This window comes from Numenius arquata, chromosome 5 (genome assembly GCF_964106895.1).
Source record: "Numenius arquata chromosome 5, bNumArq3.hap1.1, whole genome shotgun sequence".
Classification (NCBI taxonomy): Eukaryota; Metazoa; Chordata; class Aves; order Charadriiformes; family Scolopacidae; genus Numenius; species Numenius arquata.
The window spans coordinates 47,352,334-47,375,181 of record NC_133580.1 but is presented as its reverse complement, the minus strand read 5'-3'; the positions used below and the strand labels follow the sequence as shown (position 1 = coordinate 47,375,181).

Here is a 22,848-nt window from a genome sequence, read left to right as displayed (position 1 = left end):
GCAGAGGATGGTTTTGTGAGCCCTGGAATAGCGGCATGTTGCTGTGAGAATGGTTGAAGACGTTCTTTGCTTGCAAAGCTATCAGATATTGTAGGGTTTTCATGGCTATGTGCCTCTCCATTGCAGAGTACGGCTGTAAATGGCATTATTGTGGGAATGTTGAGCTCTCGCTTTCCAAACTGAGTGTTCAGATCGGCTGGGGTTGTACCAAACTAGTGGAGGCACCTTCACCTGCACTTCGTGCAGCTTGTAGCTTGATGGGAATTGCTTGAGTGCTCTTTGCTGGAACTGCTGAGAAGTGTCCTTGTTGAGGTTGCAACCTTTCTTCAGATCCTGTGTCAACCCGCCACCACCTGAGGAAGAGGACATGAGCTGGGCTTCTTCTTGAAGAAGGAGAGTTGCACCATCCAGAAACTCTTACTACAGAGTTTTGGAAATCACAGGGTAGAACTGTCTTCAAGCTGATGCAGAAATTAGTGTGGTAGCCTCGTGAAGGAGTAACTGAAAAAGCATTAGGTTGAACAAGCCGTGACTTTGCACCCTTAGTTGTAGAGTTAAGGTGATCAGATATGACGCTTCTGGGATTATGGTGGCAGCAGTGACTTTTGCATGAGTTTACTCATCTTGAGGACTCTCTTATTTCTGTTGCAGTAGAGGCTTTGGACATGGGAAGGAGTCTCTATATATGTACACAGAATAGTTCACGGTCTTTGGTTAGGTACCTATTGTTGCACAGGTTAAATCCTTGTCAAACTTGATTTTGCAGTAATGTCATTACCTTCATCAGTGTGAGATCTGGCATGTAATTAATTACATCTTCCCAGCTGTACCTGTGGTGTGGCACCTAGCTGCCAGATTAGAGGATTTAGCTGCTATATGTTAGAAATCCATGAAATAGATGCATAGATTTTGTTTTTCTGCTTCTCTTATCCCCTGTGTGGCTGGTCACTATTGCATGCCTATAAATTAGGGCACTTGCTTATAGCAAACCCTAGAAGGATATATTCTTTAACCTCAGTGCGTTTATTGAGAAAATGAACAAAGCTAAACTGTTAATCAATTTAGGCTAGCATGCCATTGTTCTGGTAATAGGCAGTAACAGCCCTTTCTTTATTGGCTTCAACTTCAAATTTACCCGAAACAATGGCTTTTAATTGTGATGTGCTTGAGGCAGCACAGCAACACTTGGGAAGGAAAAGGGAGAGAGGAGGAAAACTCATTGTTTGCATCACTCTCTAGATTTAGCAACTTCAAAATTAGGATGAGCAACTGGGTTTTGGGTTGGTTTGGTGGTGGGGTTGGTTTTTTTGGTGTTTTCTGGGTTTTGTTTTTTGTTGTTGTTGTGGTTTTTTTAGTGGAAAGTCTGTGCTAAAACTCTCCAGACAATATGCTGGTAAGTTTTCTGTGGCATTCTAAGTGTCACTGCAGTCTTACTGAAAGCAATACAAACCAATTTTGAGATCCACTGATGACCTCTTAGAGGTTAAGGTTTAATGCATTTTATAAACCAAACCAACCTGCTTACCTTTTCTGGCAAGTAATGAAGAAAAAGCAATATGCATTTTCTCTTTGTACTTCTGATGAAAATAAGTATATTCAACACCCCATTGCCAGCATATAGTGTAGCTTTAATGTTGCAGTGCTTTGGAAGAATGTTGTTGCAAAATTATTTAGTCCTAAGTTATAAGCTACTCTCGACTTTGACATTTTGTACTCAGCTATTAACAAGAGGATTGCTTTAGATTTATTAGATGGTAATTAGATAACATCTTCAAGTCTTTGCCTAGTTGTGCAGTTCGTGTCTCTGTAGGAACTTTGTCAGTGTATACTAATGTGTACTTGAGAAATACACACTGGTAGTATTATTTGTGTTATTATTAAAAATACATAGATTTATCTGGTATGCTCCAGTACTCAGATTTGGCTTTTTACCCAGGAGATGCCATTGCTTGCTGTCTGATTTTCTTGTATTGGCGTTGTGCTTTTTAGGGGCTCCCAGAACTAGAGGGGAGTAGCTAAATACACAGAATTCTTTTGCATAAAATATTTCTCTTTGAAGCAGGCTCTCTTTTGTGAGCTCTTCATCCTTTTCATTGCTTCCCTTTTGTCTTTGTCTTACAGAAAACTGAAATAGGCAGCGCTCAAGGTTGGAGCCCTTTGAATGCATGTGCTGTAGATTCAGCTCCCTAACTCCCTTTTTTCCCCTTTGATTCTTAGATATTGCAGTCCCCTTGAAAATTTGTGAAAAATTTACCCCAGCCGTACATAACACTGTTGCCACCTGGTAAAGTTTGAAACAAGCCTTAAGTAGTGTATGCATGCACATGAGTATACCTATATATTTTTAAATCTGAGTTTTGTAAACAGATCCTTGCAATTGTTTTTCTGCCCTGGAGGTTTTAAAGTCAATATTGTAGCTTTGTAGGTGCTAAATGCTTTATCTGTGCTTTGTGTGTGTTTTTCCACCTGCATGTATGTGTGTTTATGCGTCACAGAATACTTAAAGGACTTCCTTTTTTGTTTTCTTGGGGTGTAGCAACCACTCCTTGGAGAGTTGTAGACGTAACACCCAAGTAGTACAGAAGTGCTTCTTGTAGAGTAGCATCATGCACAACCAAGTTATCAAAGAAAAATGGGAATCGATACCTTTCCGTACTTCATGGAGTCTGATTTTTGTGACTGAGTGATAAAATTATAAAAACACACAAAGCATTTAGTAGGGGAGAAGACCTCGGAGCCTGGTGGCGTTGGCAGCAGCTTGCTCAGGGCTAGGAGTCTTCTAGTGTACGTGGTGAGAGCAGTTCTAGTGCGTAGCGCCGCGTAAGGTAGGAAAAATGTCCCGCGCTGAAGTACTGCATTCCTGGAGTGTTTCTCCTCCCTGCGTTACTCATGTATTCCCTTCCTGAGCCTTTGCTCACAGACAAAGCCAAACCATTGTGTAGGACATGTCCTAGTTATCAGTGCCCACCAGTACCGAACAGGACACCATCGCATACAGTGCAAACAGGACCGACTTGGAAGGGACAAGGGGTTTTGTTTGCTTTTTTTAACTAGAGCGGGGAGATCAGTTTAGCTTTCTGTATAGAGTGTAAGGATAAAATTCCAGCTTCAGTTTACTTTTAGTGCTTAATATTTATTTCTGTCTGTCTTGGAGCATGTCTCTGCCAGTGTTTATAGAGTAATGTGGATCTGCTAATGCCCTGCCCGTGCCAGGCAATATGTGGGATACGAACTTGGTTCCTATTTTGGTTCCAGAGGCGTCAACACTGAATATTTTTTTTATTTTAATATCATGTATTTGTTCGTAATGGCAGCAGCTTGTAAAGCTTAGTAAGGAATCTGAGTAGGTTACAGATAAGTATTAACTAATAGCACGTCAGAGAAATTTGACTTTGCTTATTTTTCTTAAAACTAAATACTGTGTTTCGATTTTGCGTTGCTGAAGTATGATTAGATTATGTTGAAATGCTCTTTTTTTTTCCCCTGAGATGTGACATGGTTGGGGCTACAGTACTAATAGGATTAATTTTATTTTTCCATCACTCTTGATAGCATTTCTGTGGAGAATGATTTAGTAATTGTTTCCAGAGAAAATTGTTCAAAGAGTTTTCTGAGCAGAGGCTCTTTGAGAGCTTGGCAGATTGCATATGGTTGTTTTTAGCTTGTGAGACTTGCTCAGGTTTCCGGAGTCTGTTTACTCTTGGTTGCATGCAAAGTGCTGTCAGTGTTGAAGCGTTGATACAGTTTGATTCCTAGTTTTCCACAGATAGTATTTTCAAAAGGATGAATTTTTAGACAGAAAGTCTAGATATTATTGCCTACAGCTTGGAATTTGCATCTGGTTTTGCAAATTCCTGGTCAGTAGATAAGTAATTTGAATTTTCAAAGCTGTTAAGGATTTAAAATACATATATGAGTGTGTGTGATTAAGTTTGTTTATCTACATCTCCATCTACATCTGTCTGTATCTGCATGGAAGGTACAGATACTTCCTGTGCTCCTGAAAATTGGAGTTGTTTCTTCACTTGCTTAAATGTAGATCCACAGAGCTTCAGTAACTGTTTTTTAAAAATCTTAAGCTATATTTCTGAAGTTGAAAAATGTTATAATAAATTAATATGGAGGAATAAGAAGGTGGTTTTCAAAATCTGTGTTTGCTGCCTTTTAAATTTGTATCAGAGATGAACCTTGAAAGTGCTCTATGGAAAAGATTCTGGAAAACCGTTTTGACTCAGTCAAAATATTGTAAAGAGATTAGATGATAACATTAACAGATCCCTAGGAAAAGGCACAGCAAATTGTTCCAAGATACCCATTTTGGGAACTTCTGATCTTGCTTGCTTCTCTTTTCTGCCAAATTTGATTTTGTAGAGTGTTTTTGTTTTACTGAAACAGTGTTTTAAGTAGGACGATTTAATTTTGCCAGAAGCCTACGATTTGCTCCAGCCAAGTGCCGATAATGGAGTTTATAACCTCCCCAGGTAGGAATCCTGTTTCAGGTGCCAGTATATGCTCTCCCAGAATGTGGTGTTTGGGCATCTTCACATACTGCTTCCATTTGATGTCCTCCTTCCTTAGTAACTTATTTTCAGCTGTTTTTGCTATACTTGAGCTGTTTGTTAAAACTGATATGGAATATTTGGACTAATACATATGAGCTGGAAGCGTGTGTCCCTGCGGTTTGGCTCATGGTTTTGTCTTCAGCCCATGCGTGCTCCTGCCGGTCTCTCTGTTAAGGCAGAAGATGCAGAATCTCGATACCTGTTTTTTGGGAGCCCAAGTGATGTATCGGATCTGCTGCCCCAAACTCCCGCTAGATCCATCTCTCTCAGCCTTGATGAAGTGTGATTGTCTTCTCTGTTGTCTGTGGTCTTTGAAGAAAACACACCTTGTTAAAATCTATGGAAAGAAGAAGTTACAGCTGCAGCCAGTAGATTGCTACCTTCGTTTTGCCTTACAGTGTGATGTGTTTCGTTGTCGCATTTCGAGTAAGAGTAATGGAAATGTGAAAGCAAGCAGGTTTTGCACGACTTTGTGCTCGCTCTTTCCAGTCTTGCATTCATGCTCATGGCAAGTAATTACAAGTAATGAACATGAATATCAATTTTCTTCTTACAACAACAAAGGGTTAAGTATAGTTCTGAAATCTGTTGTGAACTTTTCATCAAAATACCCTTCTGAGCTCCAGACTGGGTTTGCTGTTTGTTTGGACGTCCCTGCAAGCAGTGTCGAGACAAATGCACTTGTCTGGAATTCACACCGTACAGGGTTTTGCAGATGTTGACAAAAATGAGTCCCTTGCTGGCTTTGTTCCCTCCTCTCTTTCGGTGGCATCTTGAATTTTTAACGTTTTTAAGTGCTGGCGTTCATTGAGTAACCTGGGATGAGTGATTCCAACTGTACTTTCTGCTTTTACATCCTTTTCCAGAGTCTTTTGCTACTCTCAAGTTGTCATCTCCTGTTCATAGGTGCAGAAGGGAAGCAATGTTCATGGGATATAGTCTTAGCACCGTCCTGGCAGTGGGGACCACTCGGCTCTTTGGCTTCAATCACTTAATATGGGATGATGTGGGGATAGGAACGTGCTACCGAAGGTGGGGGATGCCTGGAACAGCCACGCTCTGACGTTATCCTGAGTTATGCAGCCCCAGATGGATGAGGAATTAAGGTCTTATTTGGCACTAGGGTGTTACAGGGATCAGTCCTTCATTCAGGAGGCCATAAAGGACTTTGTGAAGAGTCAGATACAGAATGGGCGAGAGGTTGCGCCGTAGACTGTGTTTGAACCTCTTGTAGGAATTGTGTGGTTTGTATAAATAGTTTAGGAATAACTTTAGCATTTCTGTCAGGGAATTCCTTTTGCTGGCTGTGTGGTAATAGTGTGTGTATTTGTCTTTGTTTGCGGAGGAAGGTCTTTTTTTTTTTCCCTAGGGTGCTGATTTGAAACAATACCATCAATCTGATAGAGAAACCATCGCTTTCAACTGTCATTCTTCTTCAGGGACGATCATCAGAAAGCATGTACAGAGTTTAACAGGAGAATCCTGATTGCCCGATTGTTGATTTTTTGTTGTTGTTGTTGTTGTTGTTGCATAGTTGTTGGTTTGTTTGTAGTGGCTCTTAAGTAAATGAAAATCTAATGATGGATCTTCTAAATTTAGGAAATCCTTCATGAATGTTTACTGCCATCGGAGACTAATGTTTGTCTTTATTTTTTATTTACAGACTCACTGGACCTTCAGGGTATGTAACGGATGGGCCTGGAAATTACAAATACAAAACAAAGTGCACCTGGCTCATTGAAGGAAGGTGAGTGTAGTAAGCATCTTGGGTTTTTGTGTTGCTTATTGTGACGTGGAGGTGTGGTTTATCTTCACTGCATATTTTTAGATCTCATCATTCTTTTTTGTTATTCTTAAAACTAGATTGAGTAGCATTTAGTTCTTCCTTCCAAACTGACTTCTCAATCAGAAGTTTGCTGGGTAAAATGCCATTAACATTGAAACTGCATGTGAAAAATGAGAATACATGCATCTGTGTAAATAAATTAAGAACTAAAAATTATTTAACTGTTATTGTAATAGGCCATTCAGATGTTTGGGATTCACCGTGTATGGGATTTTTTGGTGGTATGAAAAAAATAGAGCAAACTCTATTAAAGCCCTTATTCATGAAGAATCAGTTTCTGTTATGATGCACTTCAGATGATTCATTTACTCGCTAGGCCGTGAGGACTTCAGAGGGACTATTCACTATTTTTGCAAAGGTCTTCTGAACTGAAAGAAGTCTTTTAAACCTCTTCCCCTCATTTCTCTGCCCATCCTGTATTTGATCTTTATATTGCTAACAGTGATTTATTGCTGAGATTTTGGGAGTAGCCTATTTAGTGCGTATCCTCTGACTGTCACCTGATTAATGGTGCAGCAGTTCAGAGCCTCTGACTTGTTGAAATATATTTTTCATAGCACCAGGCGGACGCCAGGACTGTGAAATCAATTTGTAGAGTCTCTAAAACTTTGCATGGTCAGTTATGATGCTGTGTGTTAACAGCTATGTGTTAAGTCACATTCTGTACTGTTCCCTGAATCTGTAAGTAGAGAGGTTTGTGAATAGGACCGAGTCATGTGAGAGCATGAATGATTTCACTCGTGTTGAACGCCTGTAAGCTGAGGTCTCTTGGCATCTTGGAGGATCAGAAATTACTAAAAGTCCAGGGTACACTTTTTTCTTTAGTTTTTCTCTCTGTGTTTGGGAGGTCCAATGGGTGGAGGGGAATTGGTGTTCACTTCATCTACTTCAGACATTTATTTTGGATGAGTAACTTAAATGCCTAAGCTCCCAGAATATTCAAAGGTAAGGGCTAAGCTGTTCCAGAGAGCCATCTAGAACACTGAAATTGGGAGCCTACCACTCACTATTAACTATATAAGGAGCCCAGTTCTTTAATGTGGTTAAGATCAAAGTTAGATGCTGTAAGTGGCAACACCTCTTAATTTTTGCAGGTAGTAAAAATACAACTGTGGCCAGTTTGGAATTACAAATAATTAAATAATGTTTTGCAAGAAACAAGATTACAGACAAACCAGCCTCAGCAATTCCAGTAGAGCCAGCTTAACACTCGTAACTTCTTTTTCTAAAGGATAATGTGAGTCATGTTTTTATCAGAAGTGAAGTGTTGCTCATGGCTTCCCGATACTGTCACCATAACTGCTCCTTCAGCCTTTGTTTGCTAGTACCGAGAGGCTTCCTAGAGAACTATCACTTTGTGGGGTTTGAAGTGAGGTATTACTTGCTGTTAAGAGGTGTATAAGAATGTTCCTCCTTCTTTTGCAGCCAGGCATTTAAGTTGGTGTGTTTTTCTTGCTTCTGATTGTTTGTACCCTGCTATCAGAGGACGGTGGTAAACAGAAAGGAGATAATCACAGTGATTAAAACAGTTGAAATATGCACCCTTGTGAAAATAGCCCAAGCTCTCTGCCAAATGTGAAATTCCCAGAGAGATCTGGACTCGGAAAACAGCTTCTGCAAAGCTGTTAAATTCTGCTGAGTGCTCTCACCTTGGTGCCAGCATACTGGTATTTGGAGGGCTTTTGAGGCGAGCGAATAAAGGTACAATCCAAATGTGCAATTGAAGACAGTAGATAAATTCAGATGTAAAATAAGCCATGTGTTCTTTACTGTACTCATTTCCTTTTTGCATCATTCCTGGCTCTTCTTGGCTGGTGTCTCTGCTGTGTCCTCATCCCGGGGGTGTCCTTTTCATTTTTCCCCAGGAGCACGAGGCAAGGCAGATGAGATAAAGCCAGTCTGAGGCAGAACCTGTAGCCATGTGCCTTGTGATTCTGCAAATGAGCGCTGTCTCCTAATGAGTTGTTAGCTGTAGCAAAGATAATATCTTTCTTTTTGTTCTTGGTGTAAAGCTTTTATTGATTAAGTATTTCTTTCTGCTCTACAGCTGTCAGATGGTTAAAATAGAAGACAACCCCCTACAATTTCATAGGCTGCTCAGTTTTGAAATGCTGAGCACTATTTGTACCTTTTCTTTAAGCAAGACATTATCCTTGAGTTACGCCTGCTGCTCTTTTTTCAAAGGCCTGGAGTAGATCATTGTGCCTATCAAAAAATACTGCTTTGCAGAATAACTCCCTAAAGAATTCCCCTTTGTGGGAAAGAAGGACTCTATGGCAAACTGACATTTTATTAATTTATTTGATTAGGCTGAACAAGGATTTAATCTGAACCCAAGGGCAATGCTGTTGAAGAGATCCTAATCACTTTCATCTATCCTTTCAACAGCTACAGCTGTGGGTGGGAAAAAGCAGTGCTGTTACAGATTCACTTCCTTTTTATCTCAGGGTCCAAGCATAATGTTAGTGGTGTTTTCACCCTTCTTGAGCTGAGCCCTAAATTTTATATCTGCTCTGGCTTCTGTGTGATTCTCTTTAGATGTACCTTTGTGTATTAGCCATGAAACTAATGGTATCTAAATATATGTTGCTTGGTTATAGCTTAGTGGGTATCTTTTGTGTATGGAGTGAAAGAAATGCTGATGTTTTTTGGTGTCTGAACGACTTTTCTCATCCCTATATCAACTAAATAAAACCTTTATCCTGCTGATACATCTCAGAAGATCAGGCCCCTTGATGGTCTTCTCTTAACTTAGTAAGTCAACAGAGTAAACTCTTCTTGACCTGACCAGTGCTGTTAACATCGGGATGTGCTGGGCTCGCTGCATTCAGCAGTAAGGCAGCGGATCTTTTCCCAGGAATTCCAGCTTGTGCATTGTCAGCTGGTCCCAGTATTTTTTGTAATGCATCTCCAGAAGAAAGTCAAGCAACCTGGTTAGTATTTGTAAGGAATGAGGGGCAGTGGGTGTTTACTGTATCTTGAAAGTCCAAGTAATAATCGAAGACGTGCCTTTTTGAAAAAGGTAAAGCCCCAGGGCCTCCCATCCTGTAGAAAATGAGTCTCCTCTGCATTCTCCTGATCTGTTTTCTAACGCTCCCAGAAGGTAGTGAGCAAGACTGAAAACGTCTTTAGTTAGCATCCACTGAGGCATATTTCCAGTTTCCAGTTTGGAGGGGCTTCCCTCAGGAGGGCCATCCTGCAGTACAGGAGAAGTAATAAAGTAACAGAAGAAGGATTTCTGCCAGCTTCTGGGCAAATAAATAATCTCAGGCCATTGTAATCATATCAGTCTGCGGAAAATCCCTTGAACAAGAAAAAGAGCTCTGGTTAGTTCCCCGATGGTGGCTGTGATTCTTCATAGAATCGTAGAACCATTTAGGTTGGAAAAGACCTTTAAGATCATAGAGTCCAACTTTAAACCTAACACTGCCAAGTCCACCACTAAACCATGTTCCACATTTACATGTGAATGTATTGTCCATGTAGACTTCCCATGTTTTCCCCTGCAAAACGCTGTCATTAGGGGAGTCAGTACTGGTAAAGAGCAGAGGGCTGTCAGTGCCTGCTTTTCAATTTCTGCTGTTGGTAGTGGGGAAGGATTTAAGGACATGGTTTTTCTGACCATAAAGAATCTGTTGCTTAATACCAGGGGAGTGTGCATAGCAAAAAAGAATGCCACAGCATGTTTGATGCATCTGCAGTTACACTGAGTCACTCAGTTTTAGTTTTGTTTAGAGAAGAGCTTCACACCGGAGAAGTTTGTTGGAGGGACTTTGCTGTGTGTGTCAAGTGGCTAATTACAAATCTCTTCTTTATTATCATTTTTACAGGCCAAACACAATCCTCAGGCTTCGATTCAATCACTTTGCCACAGAGTGCAGTTGGGACCACTTGTATGTGTATGACGGAGATTCAATTTACGCTCCCTTACTGGCAGCTTTTAGGTAAGTTCCCCTTGGTAAGAATCTGACTGTACACAATCATATTTCTGTAACTTGGAGCCTGAATCAAATGTGGCTTCTAGCAGTATAAATATGTTCCAGTAATCTAAATATATAATACTGCAAATACAGCACATAAAGCAAGTGTCCTTTTATGCAGTCATCGTCAGCATAAACAATTAAGGAGTAGTTTTTGCTTTTACAATGAACAAATCATGTTACTACACTGTAGCGTGTAAGTATTATGTTTTCATTTCCAAATCCTGATTATTTGAGAGACAAAAAATTATTGTTATCTGGTTGAGCTTGAGATGATTCAGTGTGCGGGCTCCTTCTAAAGTTGAAAACTACCCCATTTAATCAAGTTTGAACATGACTTAAGTTTGACTCATAGTATGTCAATGCTGACAGAAGGCAAAAGCCAGTTAATCAACATTGCAGACATATATAGGTCTCGTAGAACCATGTATATCCTTATGTACCTTAAACTTTAAATTTTTGAACTCTTTGGAACATGTTCAGAAACAACAGTGATGGGTCAGACAACCTTGTAAAAATGTGTAAAAAGATCTGTTCTTCTAATGAATGATTGGTATTTGGCTCATCTGTCTGTGGTGAGAGACCAATTTGTGGATGCTGGTTACTTGTCGACATTTCACGAAGAAACCTAAATATATCTTGTGCATTTATGTACTTTAGTCTTGCAGTGACAAGCACCACCTTATGTTTTCTATTCTCTTAGCTGAAATTAGAAAAAGAATCACAAATTGTGTATGGAAAAACTAATGGTTCCCTTTGGACTCTGCTTGTTCCAAGTGGCTGATGAACTATTTCCAGAATTAACCTTCTGCTGTGCTTCCTTTCATTTATGAAATGAAGTTCTAAAAATACTTTATTCTAAAAAATCCTGGTAATCTCTATGAGAGAAGATCAGCATAGGAACAAAAAGTTGACTAAAAAACATTAAAAACAGCACATGTTTTTTTGGGTCTTCAACTGAAAATGCAGAGTTGTTTTGTAGTGAAAGAATGCTTCCCGTAAAACCTCAGACTAACCTGAGGTCAAAATGGGACACACGAGTCCTTCTCTCTTCTAAAACCGCTCCCTAAAAAAACCTGGAAGCACTCTCCTGGTATCATGCACTGAATTGATATGCAGGAAGAGGAAAAAATGTCATCTTTACTCAGTCATTTTGTTCTAATCGAGCTATTTTTTAACACGCTGTTGAAAAGGTGAAATGATCATGATTTGTGCCTGCGGTTTCTTGTGTGTTTCCCAAAAATTAATAGGCTTTTAAAATTGAGGTTATAAGTAGTTCACAGCATTAACAATTATGGTTCAGACTTTAAAATCATCTGTAAATCACTAGGAAGTCTGCGCCTGAGGACAAGCAAGTGTGAGCTTAATACAATAACATTTTTGAGGTAGGAAAAAAAATTCAATTATTTTTTAAATTGCTTCTTTAGATGACATTTGAATTTCATCTTCATTAGTAGCGAGCTGTGTTGTTCAGTAAACCAAGTTCAGGAAATAGCAGATGCTTCTAATTTTGATGAAGTACAAAAAAGCATCTGTTGAAAAATACCTTTTTCTGATACAAAAATGAAATGCACTAGAATTTTTCAAGAGCAGTGTTCATATTTTATCTCTCTTGGCTTGTGTTCCATTTTAATGTTAACCGTAACCATATTTCACTGTTCACTATTTTTGCTTCGTGCCAGGGGATTTGCAAGATTGAGCTTTGTACAGCCGGACACTGTAAACTTTCAGAGTTTGTTGACAAACACTGTAAATTCCTCCCTCTCTACAGCTCAGTTTTTGTTAACCTCCCTGGCTTTTTACAGCTGTTGGCTGAGCCCTCACTTCTTCACTGCTCTTACCTTGTTTTTCTTGACCTTCTGCTGCTTGCTTATGTTTGTTCACAATATGCTATTTACACTGAGTATAAAATGATCTTGGAAATCCTCAGTACTGGACTATGGAGAAACTACAGATTGGTTTTAAATAATTTTTTAACTGTGATAAATATTTGCACAATGCAGACATTTATACAGTGCAAGTGTCTGCATAAACTGTTTACTAAACTCCTTATATTCTGAGTGCCCCCAGGGCAATCTGGTCCTGTATATTAAGCTTTTTTTTTTTTTTTTTTTCTTTCTATTAAGCAGGGTTAAAAATATCTTTGCTGGTTTATATTTGTGATCATAGGCAACATGAGACACTGTAAACCTTCTGCTTCAAAAATGCAATAAAAGAACGTGGAGGAGACAGAAATCCAGCATTTTCATCTGCACAGAGTGAAGAAATCTGAAGCAGATAAACCACGCTCATCAGCTGTGAACTTTGTTGGTTGTGTTTTACCTTTACTCCATGTTAAACATTTACTGGAGCTGCTTTTGCACCTTTATTTTCATTTTGCGCTGGTCATTGGGGGGGCGTTTTCCTCTTCAAAACCAGTTGTTCTTTTGCAAGACCTTTGGCTGTGTCTCTGCACTTGGCCCTGAGGAGTGAGACCACTCAGAAGTGCCTCGTGGTTGCTGTCAGGTGCCAGATGAACGGTGGTGGTGGTGGCAGCGCTGACTGATGGCAGCGGTTGCCCCACGCTCACTTGCTGAGCCAGCTGCTCTGGGGTGCCTCTGTGTGTGAGCTCCCGTACCCTCAGAGAACAGGAGCAGCTCACCTTCCTCTCGTTACCTGCAGGTAACGAGTTTGAGTCTAGGCACAGATCACGGGGTGGGTTGGGTTGGAAGGGACCCTGGTCTGATCCCTTGCTTAAAGCAAGGCCAGCTACAGAGCGGGATCAGGCCCTTGCTCAAGACCTTACCCAGTCAAGATGGTGAATTTCTCCTAAGGATGGACATCTCATTGATCGTCTGGATCAGTGGTCCAACGCTTGACCACCCTCATGTTAAAAAAAAAAATAAATTAAAATAACCTTTTAATAATATCTAATATCTAATCAGAATGTCCTTTGCTGCAAGCTGTGTTTGCTGTCTCATGCCCTTTTTCTGTGAACCTCTGGTGCTATCTCCTCTGTAATCTCTCCTTAGGTAGTTGAAGGCAGCAATTAGATTTAACCCTATCTTCAGCTGTCTCACCTCCAGGCTAAGCAGACCTTATTCCATCTGCTTCTCCTCATACATCGTATGATTGTCCCTCTTCTATTTTTTTTTTTTTTTTTCATTCTATTCCCTCAATTCTTTGCCAGAAATTGTAACCCCATGTTGCTGCCCTGGGCACATGCAAAGGCTCTCTCTTTCTTCTGCTTTGTCCTCAGTGCCCTTCCTGAGCTGACCCGCAAACCCTGCTTACCCCTCACCATCGACTGGTCTTATATTGCTTAGAGCAAATGATCGGCTGGTAACAGCAGGGGGGTTGCTAACGAGGATTAATTACACTGGGAAAGGCACAAAGCATGTTGAGTCGGTACTATTTGTGTTAGGAGAGTATCCAGAGGAGCTAATCAACTTAGGGCTGATCTTCTACAGACATATAGGAAGAAGCGGTCCTTGCCTCTGGCACATACAGGCAGAGAACAAACTGTGCTGTGGGTGTACGTGCTCTGTGTAAAGATTGCCCAGAGAGGTGGTAGATGCCCCATCCCTGGGAACATTCAAGGTCAGGTTGGATGGGGCTTTGAGCAACCTGACCTAGTTGAAGATGTCCCTACTAATTGTAGGGGGGTTGGACTAGATGACATTTGAAGGTCCCTTCCAACCCAAACTATTCTATGATTCTATGAAAGAAGACAAAGGGACTGTTTAATGCTTACGTTTTATTGCTCTATTTGCTTCAAAGTATGCATTGGATGACCTTTGCTCATGTGTGGAACCGGGTTTTTGCCTATCAGTGTTCTCGCCCTCCTCTGATGAAGCTGGCACTCAGCACGTAATCAACCATCACTTCCCAAATCAGTTTTTATTCTGCGTCCTGAGATAGGGGATAGGTGATACATTATATTACGACCCTGTGCTGGACTGTGTTGTGATACGGTCATCATGCAGTTCATGGAGCAGTCCAGTTGACTTTTTGTTCTAGCAGGCTGTTGTCTATGTATTTATTATTTTGCTCTATGTGTTTTCTTTGGATCCGGGATAACTTTTAAAGCATTGATTTAAAAAAGAAATCCGTGTAAGGTGAGGAGTGAATGTATTTGTGATGTTACTAGAAATGTACCTGCTGAATGATGTTCCCGTGTTTACATTTACTCGTGAGCCGGTCAGGGAGCCAACTGATCCTTTGAATGCGTGAGAACTGGTTAATCAAAATGTCTTTGTGGTGGAAAATCAGATTTCTTAGAGAAATGTAAATGCATTGTATCAAAATTGCTTTTGTTCACGAAACCTGTAATCCCCTCCAAAAACATGAAATCAATTTGACAAGATGGACAAAGAGAGTTTCTGTTTTAGAGTTTTGAAAGGATAAATCCTCTGAGTTAAATCAAGGCCTGTAAAGGAAGTTTAGAGCAGAAAGTTTCTTTAGTTCTTCACTTTCTCAGTTTTTTTCTCTTACACTGTTTCTGATGGAGTGAAGAATAAGATTTTGATGTTTTTTATTTTTTTCATTAATTCAAATATCCTGTACTGAACTTCACAGGTAACAGGCAAGAGACTTTAGGTTTTAAAAAATGGAAGGATATTTGTGTCCTGGCCAGTAGCACGATCTGTCTCTCCAAGACTAGGTACTAAAATAATTTTTAAATTTTTAAAGTACTTCACTGTAATGGCAAAATAGGTGTTATTTCTTTTGAGGCTTTTCAGTCCATGTTCTCTTGAAATATGGCTTTTACAGTCACACTCACCATGTGACATAATCATTAAAAATTACTGAATGGCTCATGAGACACATCTTGATATGTTTATGGCTTGTCCTTGTTCTGCTGCCTCTGGAAGGAAGAACATCATGTTAAGAACTGAAGAGGTTTTTGGGGCAAGCCCCCCTGATCCTGAGGGCTCTGGGGGCGGGCAGGCTTGCAGCAACAAGGGTCTGTCTGTCGTGTGACAAGGGAAGATGGATTCAAGAAAAATTGTAGTACGGGGTGTTGCCAGCTCTCAATAATGAGTCTTTATTTTTATAAGTGTCATTGTAATTGCATTGCTTCCTTAAAAGTCTGTGTTTGGGAGTCGTCTTGCTGCACAAGAATCTTAGCTTTTCCTTTAAGAAAATCAATTCGAGACGTCTCCTTGTTTCCATCCCCCTCCTTTTTTTGGCATAGATTTATTATTAGTCTCTTGTAATTTCTATTTTTGGTTTGTTTATTTTTTTGTTTACTTTTACTCTTATGATTATGGTGATGCGCATGGACTGGTTTTTAATAAGGAAGAAATGGTATTGTTTTGCACACATGTGTCTCCAGATGGGTCAAGGTATAAAAATTAAGAGAAGAGAATGATTTCTCATTGCATTTCAATAGATTGAGAAACCATTGTACTACCAGTCTTCTGGTATCAACTTTATCCTTCCTGTTCTCTGTGATCCGTACTCTGTTTTGTCTCCCTCTCCTTTCCTGGTTCCCATCTTCTTCCTTTTTGACTGTTTTCTGCTCAGTAGAGCTTCTTACATTTTTGATCTCTGCCAGGCTGGCAGGTTGTGTGTCAGGAGAAAATGATGAGACGCTGGCATAGCAAACCAGGAAAAGTGGCAGAAGAGATGCCCTTTGTTTTAAATAATTCCTATTTTGCTCTGGTGCAGGGGAGAGAGCAAGGCAGGTGGTGTGTGCAGGGCGAGAGGGAAGTCAGGGCCCCTGGATATTGTTTTTCACTCTGCCACTGGCTTTACAAAATCCAGCACACAGAAAAGAGAAGTTGTTTCAGGGCAAAGCAGGGGTTTGCCTTTCAATGCCTAAGAAATAGTGTCATTGGACAGCTTAGCTGATGAGTAGGAGTATTTATTTGCTTTGGAGTAGTGATGATTGCGAAATGTTTTGAAACCTTATAAAAAGAAATAGAAGCAGTACATTGTGAAATAGACTAATCTTGGCCGGAGTTGAGTCTCTGAGAGATTCTGGGTTGTAGATTAAAGGAACTTTTGCATAATCCTTTATCATTCTGATTCTGCCTAGTGGGTTTGTTATTTTTCATGGCAGATAATGTAAATTCTGTTTGTGCTGGTTTATTCAAAATGATGCTATTTACAAAGGTAAGTTATACACAGTTTTTGAGGTTCAACCTTTCTCAGACCTGATCGTCATCATTGTGTTGTGTTCGTTTCATGGCTCTCTCTGAATGAAATTACAATCTACCTACGAAGTTTGATCAGTCTGTTTTAAACTTGTATAGGAGGGATAACATCCCTCCCTAGTACATTTACATCTGAGTCATCAGAAAAAGATGGAAAGAGACGAGCATGTGGTGAGAGCATCTGCTACAGAGGTACCTGCATTATTCCTAAACAAATCCCAAAATCGAGATTTCTAAGAGAAAACAAATAATTTTCCTGTGCTAGTCCTTTTATTAGGAAAGGTTATTGGGGGAGATTTTGTCTTCTCTCACTACCACTATTCACTCTGTACTTTTATTCTTCACTGCTGTTATTCTCCCATCTCCAGGGCCTTCCAGTTAGATTGCCCTTTAATATCAGTGGTAAGTGCTGCAAGAATAAGACCAAAGAGAAATAAACCAGAACAAAGGAGTTTTCTCTAGTCCCTGAGCTGTAGTTTGCCTTACCCTGAATTATATTCAGATGTCTGTTTTCCTGTGGTGGAGACGTACAGTCCTACAGTTTGCATTACAAAGGAAAACTATGAACCAAATAGCAAGGAGAAGTTTATTAAACTTTTTGTTCTTTGATGTTTCCAGAGACAATCTTTTGGGAGAGATCATCTTCAGATCAGAAATCTCAAATTTTAGAATGAAACAGGCACTTCTTATGCATGGAGAAAAAGGCAGTGAAATTTGTCTTTTAATCCCATATCCTTGAGATCTGAAAGAGGAAAAAATAACTGGCTTTCTCATGAGGAAATACTCATTGAGCTACATATCAGCAAATGTGCTGGAGTTGTTTAGCCAAAACATGGGATCAGGTTACTGTGTTTTTATGGCATGTTGGTAAAATGAAAGATAATCTTTTTGTTCACGGTAAGACTTGTTGTGCAGGAAGGGCTGTTGTGCACTTTGCAGATTTACCCCACCGTAGGGAACACGTTCGTCTCTTACTTTTGGTGCAAACACCCCCAACATCTATAGCAAAAGCTTTTGGAATGGATCACTGGGTGTCTGTGTTATTTCTTGAGCACACCATTGCATGGTATTGTGGGGACAGAGAAATTCAGGTCACAAAAAAGTGCTTTGCAGGCAACATGAATGGGCTGCTGCGGATAGCTGTGAGTGTTTTCCTGGGGAACTGTCTTCAAATGCATTTGCTTTCTGTTCTGAATAGATCTGAAAAGAGGAAGAGTAAGTTCCTTTCAGGGGGAAAAATTCTTTTCATCGTTGCTTTTTAGTCGATGGTGCCCTCGGACATTCAGAAGTCGCAGGGCACGAAAGCGGGCTGGGCTGCTTTCCCGGGAGAGCTGGGGGGCTCCGCGGCTGTGCTGGCTGCCGGCGCCCCCGGAGCTGCCTCCGCTTCCCTGCCCGACACGCGCCGCTCTGGGCTCTGGAGGCTCCGCTTTTCAGAAGGCTTCCACTTAGCCTTTGAAAATAGGACTGAGGCTGGGGGAAAGATGGTTCTCTACAAGAAAAATAACAGCTGACTATGAATAGGAGGTGGTAGACAATGTGCTTTGCTTAGATAAAGGATTTTTAAAAGATAAATTCAATAGACTTCAAATTTATGCCTGCTCCTATGTCTTTTGTATGAGGGAGGAACTGACTTCTTTGTTTTGTTGTTGTCAGGCTTCTGTTAAAAGAAGAATAAGCATTTCCTTTCAGATACAAACTATTTTGTGCAGTAGGTAAAGGGGTAGTAGTTACTCTTTTCAAGAGACATTTAGTCTCCTTTTCAGCTCACTCCAAATATTTTGGCAAACCATTACATAAATCTGTACTGGGTCCAATCTTAAATACTGTAAATAGTCTTGCCCGTCATCCTCCCTTCTCTCCACCACCTCTGGAAAACTAAGAGGCTGGAGGATCTAGCAGGGCCGGGAAGGGCGTAGAGAAACAGCCAGAGGCAACCAGAAGCGTGAAGAGGTGAATGAGGTGGGAATAGCAAGCACTATGATCTTTTAGGCCAGAAAAGGCAACAAATGTGGATAAGTCAGATGGAACTTTATGAAAGAGTGAGTGGCAGGAGGAGGGTGAGTGAAGGGTGGTTGTACTTATTTCTCATGGAGGAGGAGCTCCAGAGGCAGCGGTGGATGATCAGGCAGCAAACGTGAAGCGAGCGTTAAGAATGCTTTCTCTGCCACTGCAGAGTTAAATTGTCGACCTCCCTGCTGCAGTTTTTCCACACGAGAAGGGTAAAAATGGTTGAGAAAGGAGTTAGATAGAAGCATGGGTGAATGGTTTATTTAAATGTGCTGACTTGGGTGCAGTCTCCTGAACTGTGGGTTTCTGGAAGCTGGATAACGTGTTGCCAGAATGCTCTGTACTTCCTTTATTTGTCACAGTCTTTCCCAAATATTTGCTGTAGTCCATAGTCAGGAGGAGATACTGGGCTCGGCAGACCTTATTGGCTTGGTACAGCAGGTTTTGTGCTCCTGGGACACAGTAATTTCTGTTTTCAAACATGCCACCTCATTGTAGGAATGGGTCCTGTTTAAATCATGGCAGAGTAATAAGGGAGGGTAAAGTAGTTTTTTGGTAAGAATAACTGGAATTCTAGACAGCTTCAGGTTTACTCAGGTTAAACACCTTTAATATTCATTTATCTTTCAGAAGAACCAGGTTGATTACTTCAGGGTTTTCTATTTGTGTTCCTTTGTGCAGCCGTTCCTCTTGTAGGCCCAAGTGGTGCATGTTGAGGGCAGCAGTAATGCTACTCTTGAGAGCCTTGACATCCTAATTCGTCTGCACTCCTTGGTCGGTAACAGGGTCACTGTATTGCAGATAAGTAAGCCAAGCAAGACGGCTTACTAAGGTATTCCCTGAAGAATGTCGTTTTACCTTCTTGAGAGGGTCTTGAGGGTTCTTATGCCTTTGAGGATGGGGTTGTTCTGAGGGTTGGCTGAGTATGCATACTCGCAATGTCCAGACGTTTTCTTTTGACTATTTAAGGAGTTTTGTTGAAGAAAACCAATCTGATAACACTGCTCTATGAAAATGATGATTACGCAAATTCATTATACTTCCAATAGGTGCAAATAAATACTTTGTTTTAATTTTTTTATTAATACTGATGCATTTACTATTGTTGCTTTGCTCTCTTTTATTTAACTTCTAACATTGTTTTGGTTTTTTTCTTTTCCAGTGGTCTTATTGTTCCTGAGAAAGATAGCAATGAAACGGTACCAGAAGTTGTAGCTACTTCTGGATATGCTCTTCTGCATTTCTTCAGTGATGCTGCCTATAATTTAACAGGATTTAACATCACGTATAAGTAAGTAGTGCTACTCCAAAGTGATGTTGCAAGTTGAGCAAAAGGAGGTTTCCTGTTTTCTCAGTTTTGTCTTGAAATAAGCAATTGCCGTTGAAGCATGTAATTATGAGTAGATACTTGAATTTAGATTTTTATCTTTATTATACCCTTGCAACGGATAATAACTGTAATGTGCTCAGCATTAACTTCAGTTGTCAGTTGTAAGCGTGGGCAAATGTTTGCTCGGAAAGACATCATGTTATTTATTTTATTAGATTTATTTGATCATATTCAGTCAGTCAGAATTGATGTATTTTGTGCATGTGTGTGCTCTTGTGCATTCTTCGGAGATACTTCTGCACAAACACCCTTTTGCATGAGAACACACATTTCATTTGGGACACTGAACTGTTACTAGTGTTGAGGATTCTCAAGCAGTTTTCTTTGGGATGCTCTTTCTTATTCTGTCCTTGGATTGAGTTGCTTAATCTGGCTCCTTTTTAGTTTGGAATGGTTTTGTTATGTTATTTGGTTCCTATTTTAAATATTATAGATGGGTGCTTTCTGTTCACTACTGTATAATTAGTTCTCATTGGTAAGATTTTTAAAAATTATTCTAGGGTACTCGCTAATTCATTGACTGCTTTTAGAAAGATATTGAAGTAAATGATCTCAGTGTGGCCATACTAGCAAAGATGGAATTTCTTGCTTAGGCCGAGGATCATGGGTTTTGAATTTTTTGCTCCTACAGATACAAGTTGTGTTTGTGCTGCACTGGGAGATTTTAATTTGGGCGTAACTTGCAGAAGTTCTCACCTCTCTCAAAAAACTCAGCTGCAAAATCTTTGGTCATAACTGACTTTTTGCAAAACTGAAAGTTTTCCTTAAAATGATGGGCTTAATTTTTGAATGCTAGTCTTGGTGCTTTCATCCTTATTCAGCACTTAGTGGACACACAGTGGACTCTCTGAAAAATTCAGCACCCCCTGAAAGCTCCAGAAGACAATGAGAAGCCTTTGCAAAGTGACTTGAAACACAGCAGCTGAAGTAGGAGCATTTTGAAAGTCTGGTTGATACCATAACCCATGCCACCATCTACCGCCAGCTGTCAGTATTGCAACATTGCAATACAACGAAGTCATTCTCTTAAAGAATAACCTGCCCTTTTCAAGTTCCTTTAAGTTATTTTGATATTTCTTTAAGGCTTCACTTTATTGATCATTTCAAACAATTTTCAAGTACTTTTTTGTGTTTTGTTTCTTTAACGTGTTCTGGTCGTTAGGTTTCTTCCTAACATTTTTTTGGAGAGTATATAAAAGCAGGTATTTCTATATTATCAGTTTAACAGTCTTTATAGTTACTACTGGAGATAGGTATTTGACCAATAGTTATGAAATTACGGTCTTGCAGTCAGTGGCTACACCTGCCGCATGACAGCGAGAATAGTGGGTACTAATCCCAATCTGCGAGTTATACTGGTTGATAGACTGGTAAAAAACTGGAATTTGGAAAAGAATAGGGTCTCTGAATTTGGATTTTCAACAAGGATGTATCTGGTTTTGCCTCAGCTACACTGCAGATATTATAAAATCAGAAATGATTCAAAACAGACACATCTTTGACTTGGGATTCATCTCAAATGTATTCTTTCGGTAAGCAGATCCCAGAATAGCACATAATTTTGAGTAGTTTAAGTATAAATTGCATAGACACCACAAAAGCCTTAAGCACTGATTAAATTCTTCACTTACTGTTGGGCGTTTCAAGGCAATTCATTTGCATTATAAATGGCTAAAAAATCATATTGATAATTTTTGAGAGGAGTTGCAAGTTTAACTCATTAAGTGAGGCAGCTCTGTAGATGATCGAGAACAAATATACAGGCCTGTCACATCAGGTTCTAAATGAGCTGGTATTGTTGGTTTGTATGTTAAACAGCTGAACTGCTCTATTAACTTTTGATCAGCATCACTCTCATATTTGTTAATAAGCGGTATGGCATGGGGAATCTGTTTCATTACTGACAAACCTTCTTTCCCTGATGTTCGCAGTTTCAATATGTGTCCCAATAACTGCTCTGGCCGAGGAGAGTGCAAGCTCAATAACAGCAGCAATGCTCTGGAATGTGAATGTGCCAAATACTGGAAGGGAGAAGCTTGTGATATTCCCTACTGCACAGATGACTGTGGGGCACCCGAGAGAGGGCATTGCAACTTTAATGATACTAAGGCGTGTTTGTGCTCTGCAGGCTGGCAAGGTAAGTCTCCTGATTAATATGGAGAAGCTCTTTTAAGAGGTTGCCTTTCCTATGTGTTAGAAGGCTCTTGCAGTTTAATTGGGAATATTTGAGAATGTTCTGCCTGCCAAGTATTAGCATTTTGACTAGGGACAAAGTATCTGATGCTTCCATCTACCTTGTTATATCAAAAGATCATACAACATTGGTAAAAAATTCTTTTTAAAGCGACTATGCTACCATAAAAGCAGTACCAGCTTGTTGTGTGCAAGCATCAGATAAAAACTTTAAATCTCATTAGTGTGCACCTAAAGAGAAGTTAAGCCTACTGACAGTAGTTAACTTGTTTGAACACACAAAATGCCTTGTTCTCATGTCCAGCAGTGCTGGTCAGCCATGTCAGCCTTAGGAAAGGTTTGGAGCAATCATACATTTTTCCTTTGCAAAGATATACTGACATGCGAGTGTTAGTCCCATATGAGATGCAACCAGCCACAGCATTGGCAGCACCTGCTACCACCATGCAGCTATGCTGCAAAAACAGACAGTGTTAGCCACTGTGGAAAGAATCCAGGTTAGCAAAAGGAGCATCCTAAGGAGCAAGTGGTAGCCTTGGTCCAGGGTGCATCTGCCTCTCAGGTGTAAAACCAGCCACAAATATACCTCAGGGTTTGCACTTGCCTGCACACCACATCTCCTTAGACAGTGCAGTGCCTGCTGGTGCATTTATGGAGTCCGGTTGTGCAATGACAGCAAAGGTGGACTTCTGTTTGCTCAATTTTTAGCTTGCAGTGTGTAAGGATTCTA

At 40.2% G+C, this 22,848-nt stretch overlaps 1 protein-coding gene across 1 annotated transcript in view; it reads left to right on the top strand.

Annotated features, from left to right (window-relative positions):
* ATRN (attractin) overlaps window positions 1–22,848 on the top strand; it is a 151,380-nt gene that overhangs the window by 27,999 nt on the left and 100,533 nt on the right. Inside the window, exons 2-5 of the mRNA XM_074147313.1 lie at window positions 6,226–6,309; window positions 10,239–10,352; window positions 19,698–19,826; window positions 21,857–22,062. Of these exons, the coding sequence (XP_074003414.1) occupies window positions 6,226–6,309; window positions 10,239–10,352; window positions 19,698–19,826; window positions 21,857–22,062 (533 nt within the window). The remainder of the gene's footprint in view (window positions 1–6,225; window positions 6,310–10,238; window positions 10,353–19,697; window positions 19,827–21,856; window positions 22,063–22,848) is intronic.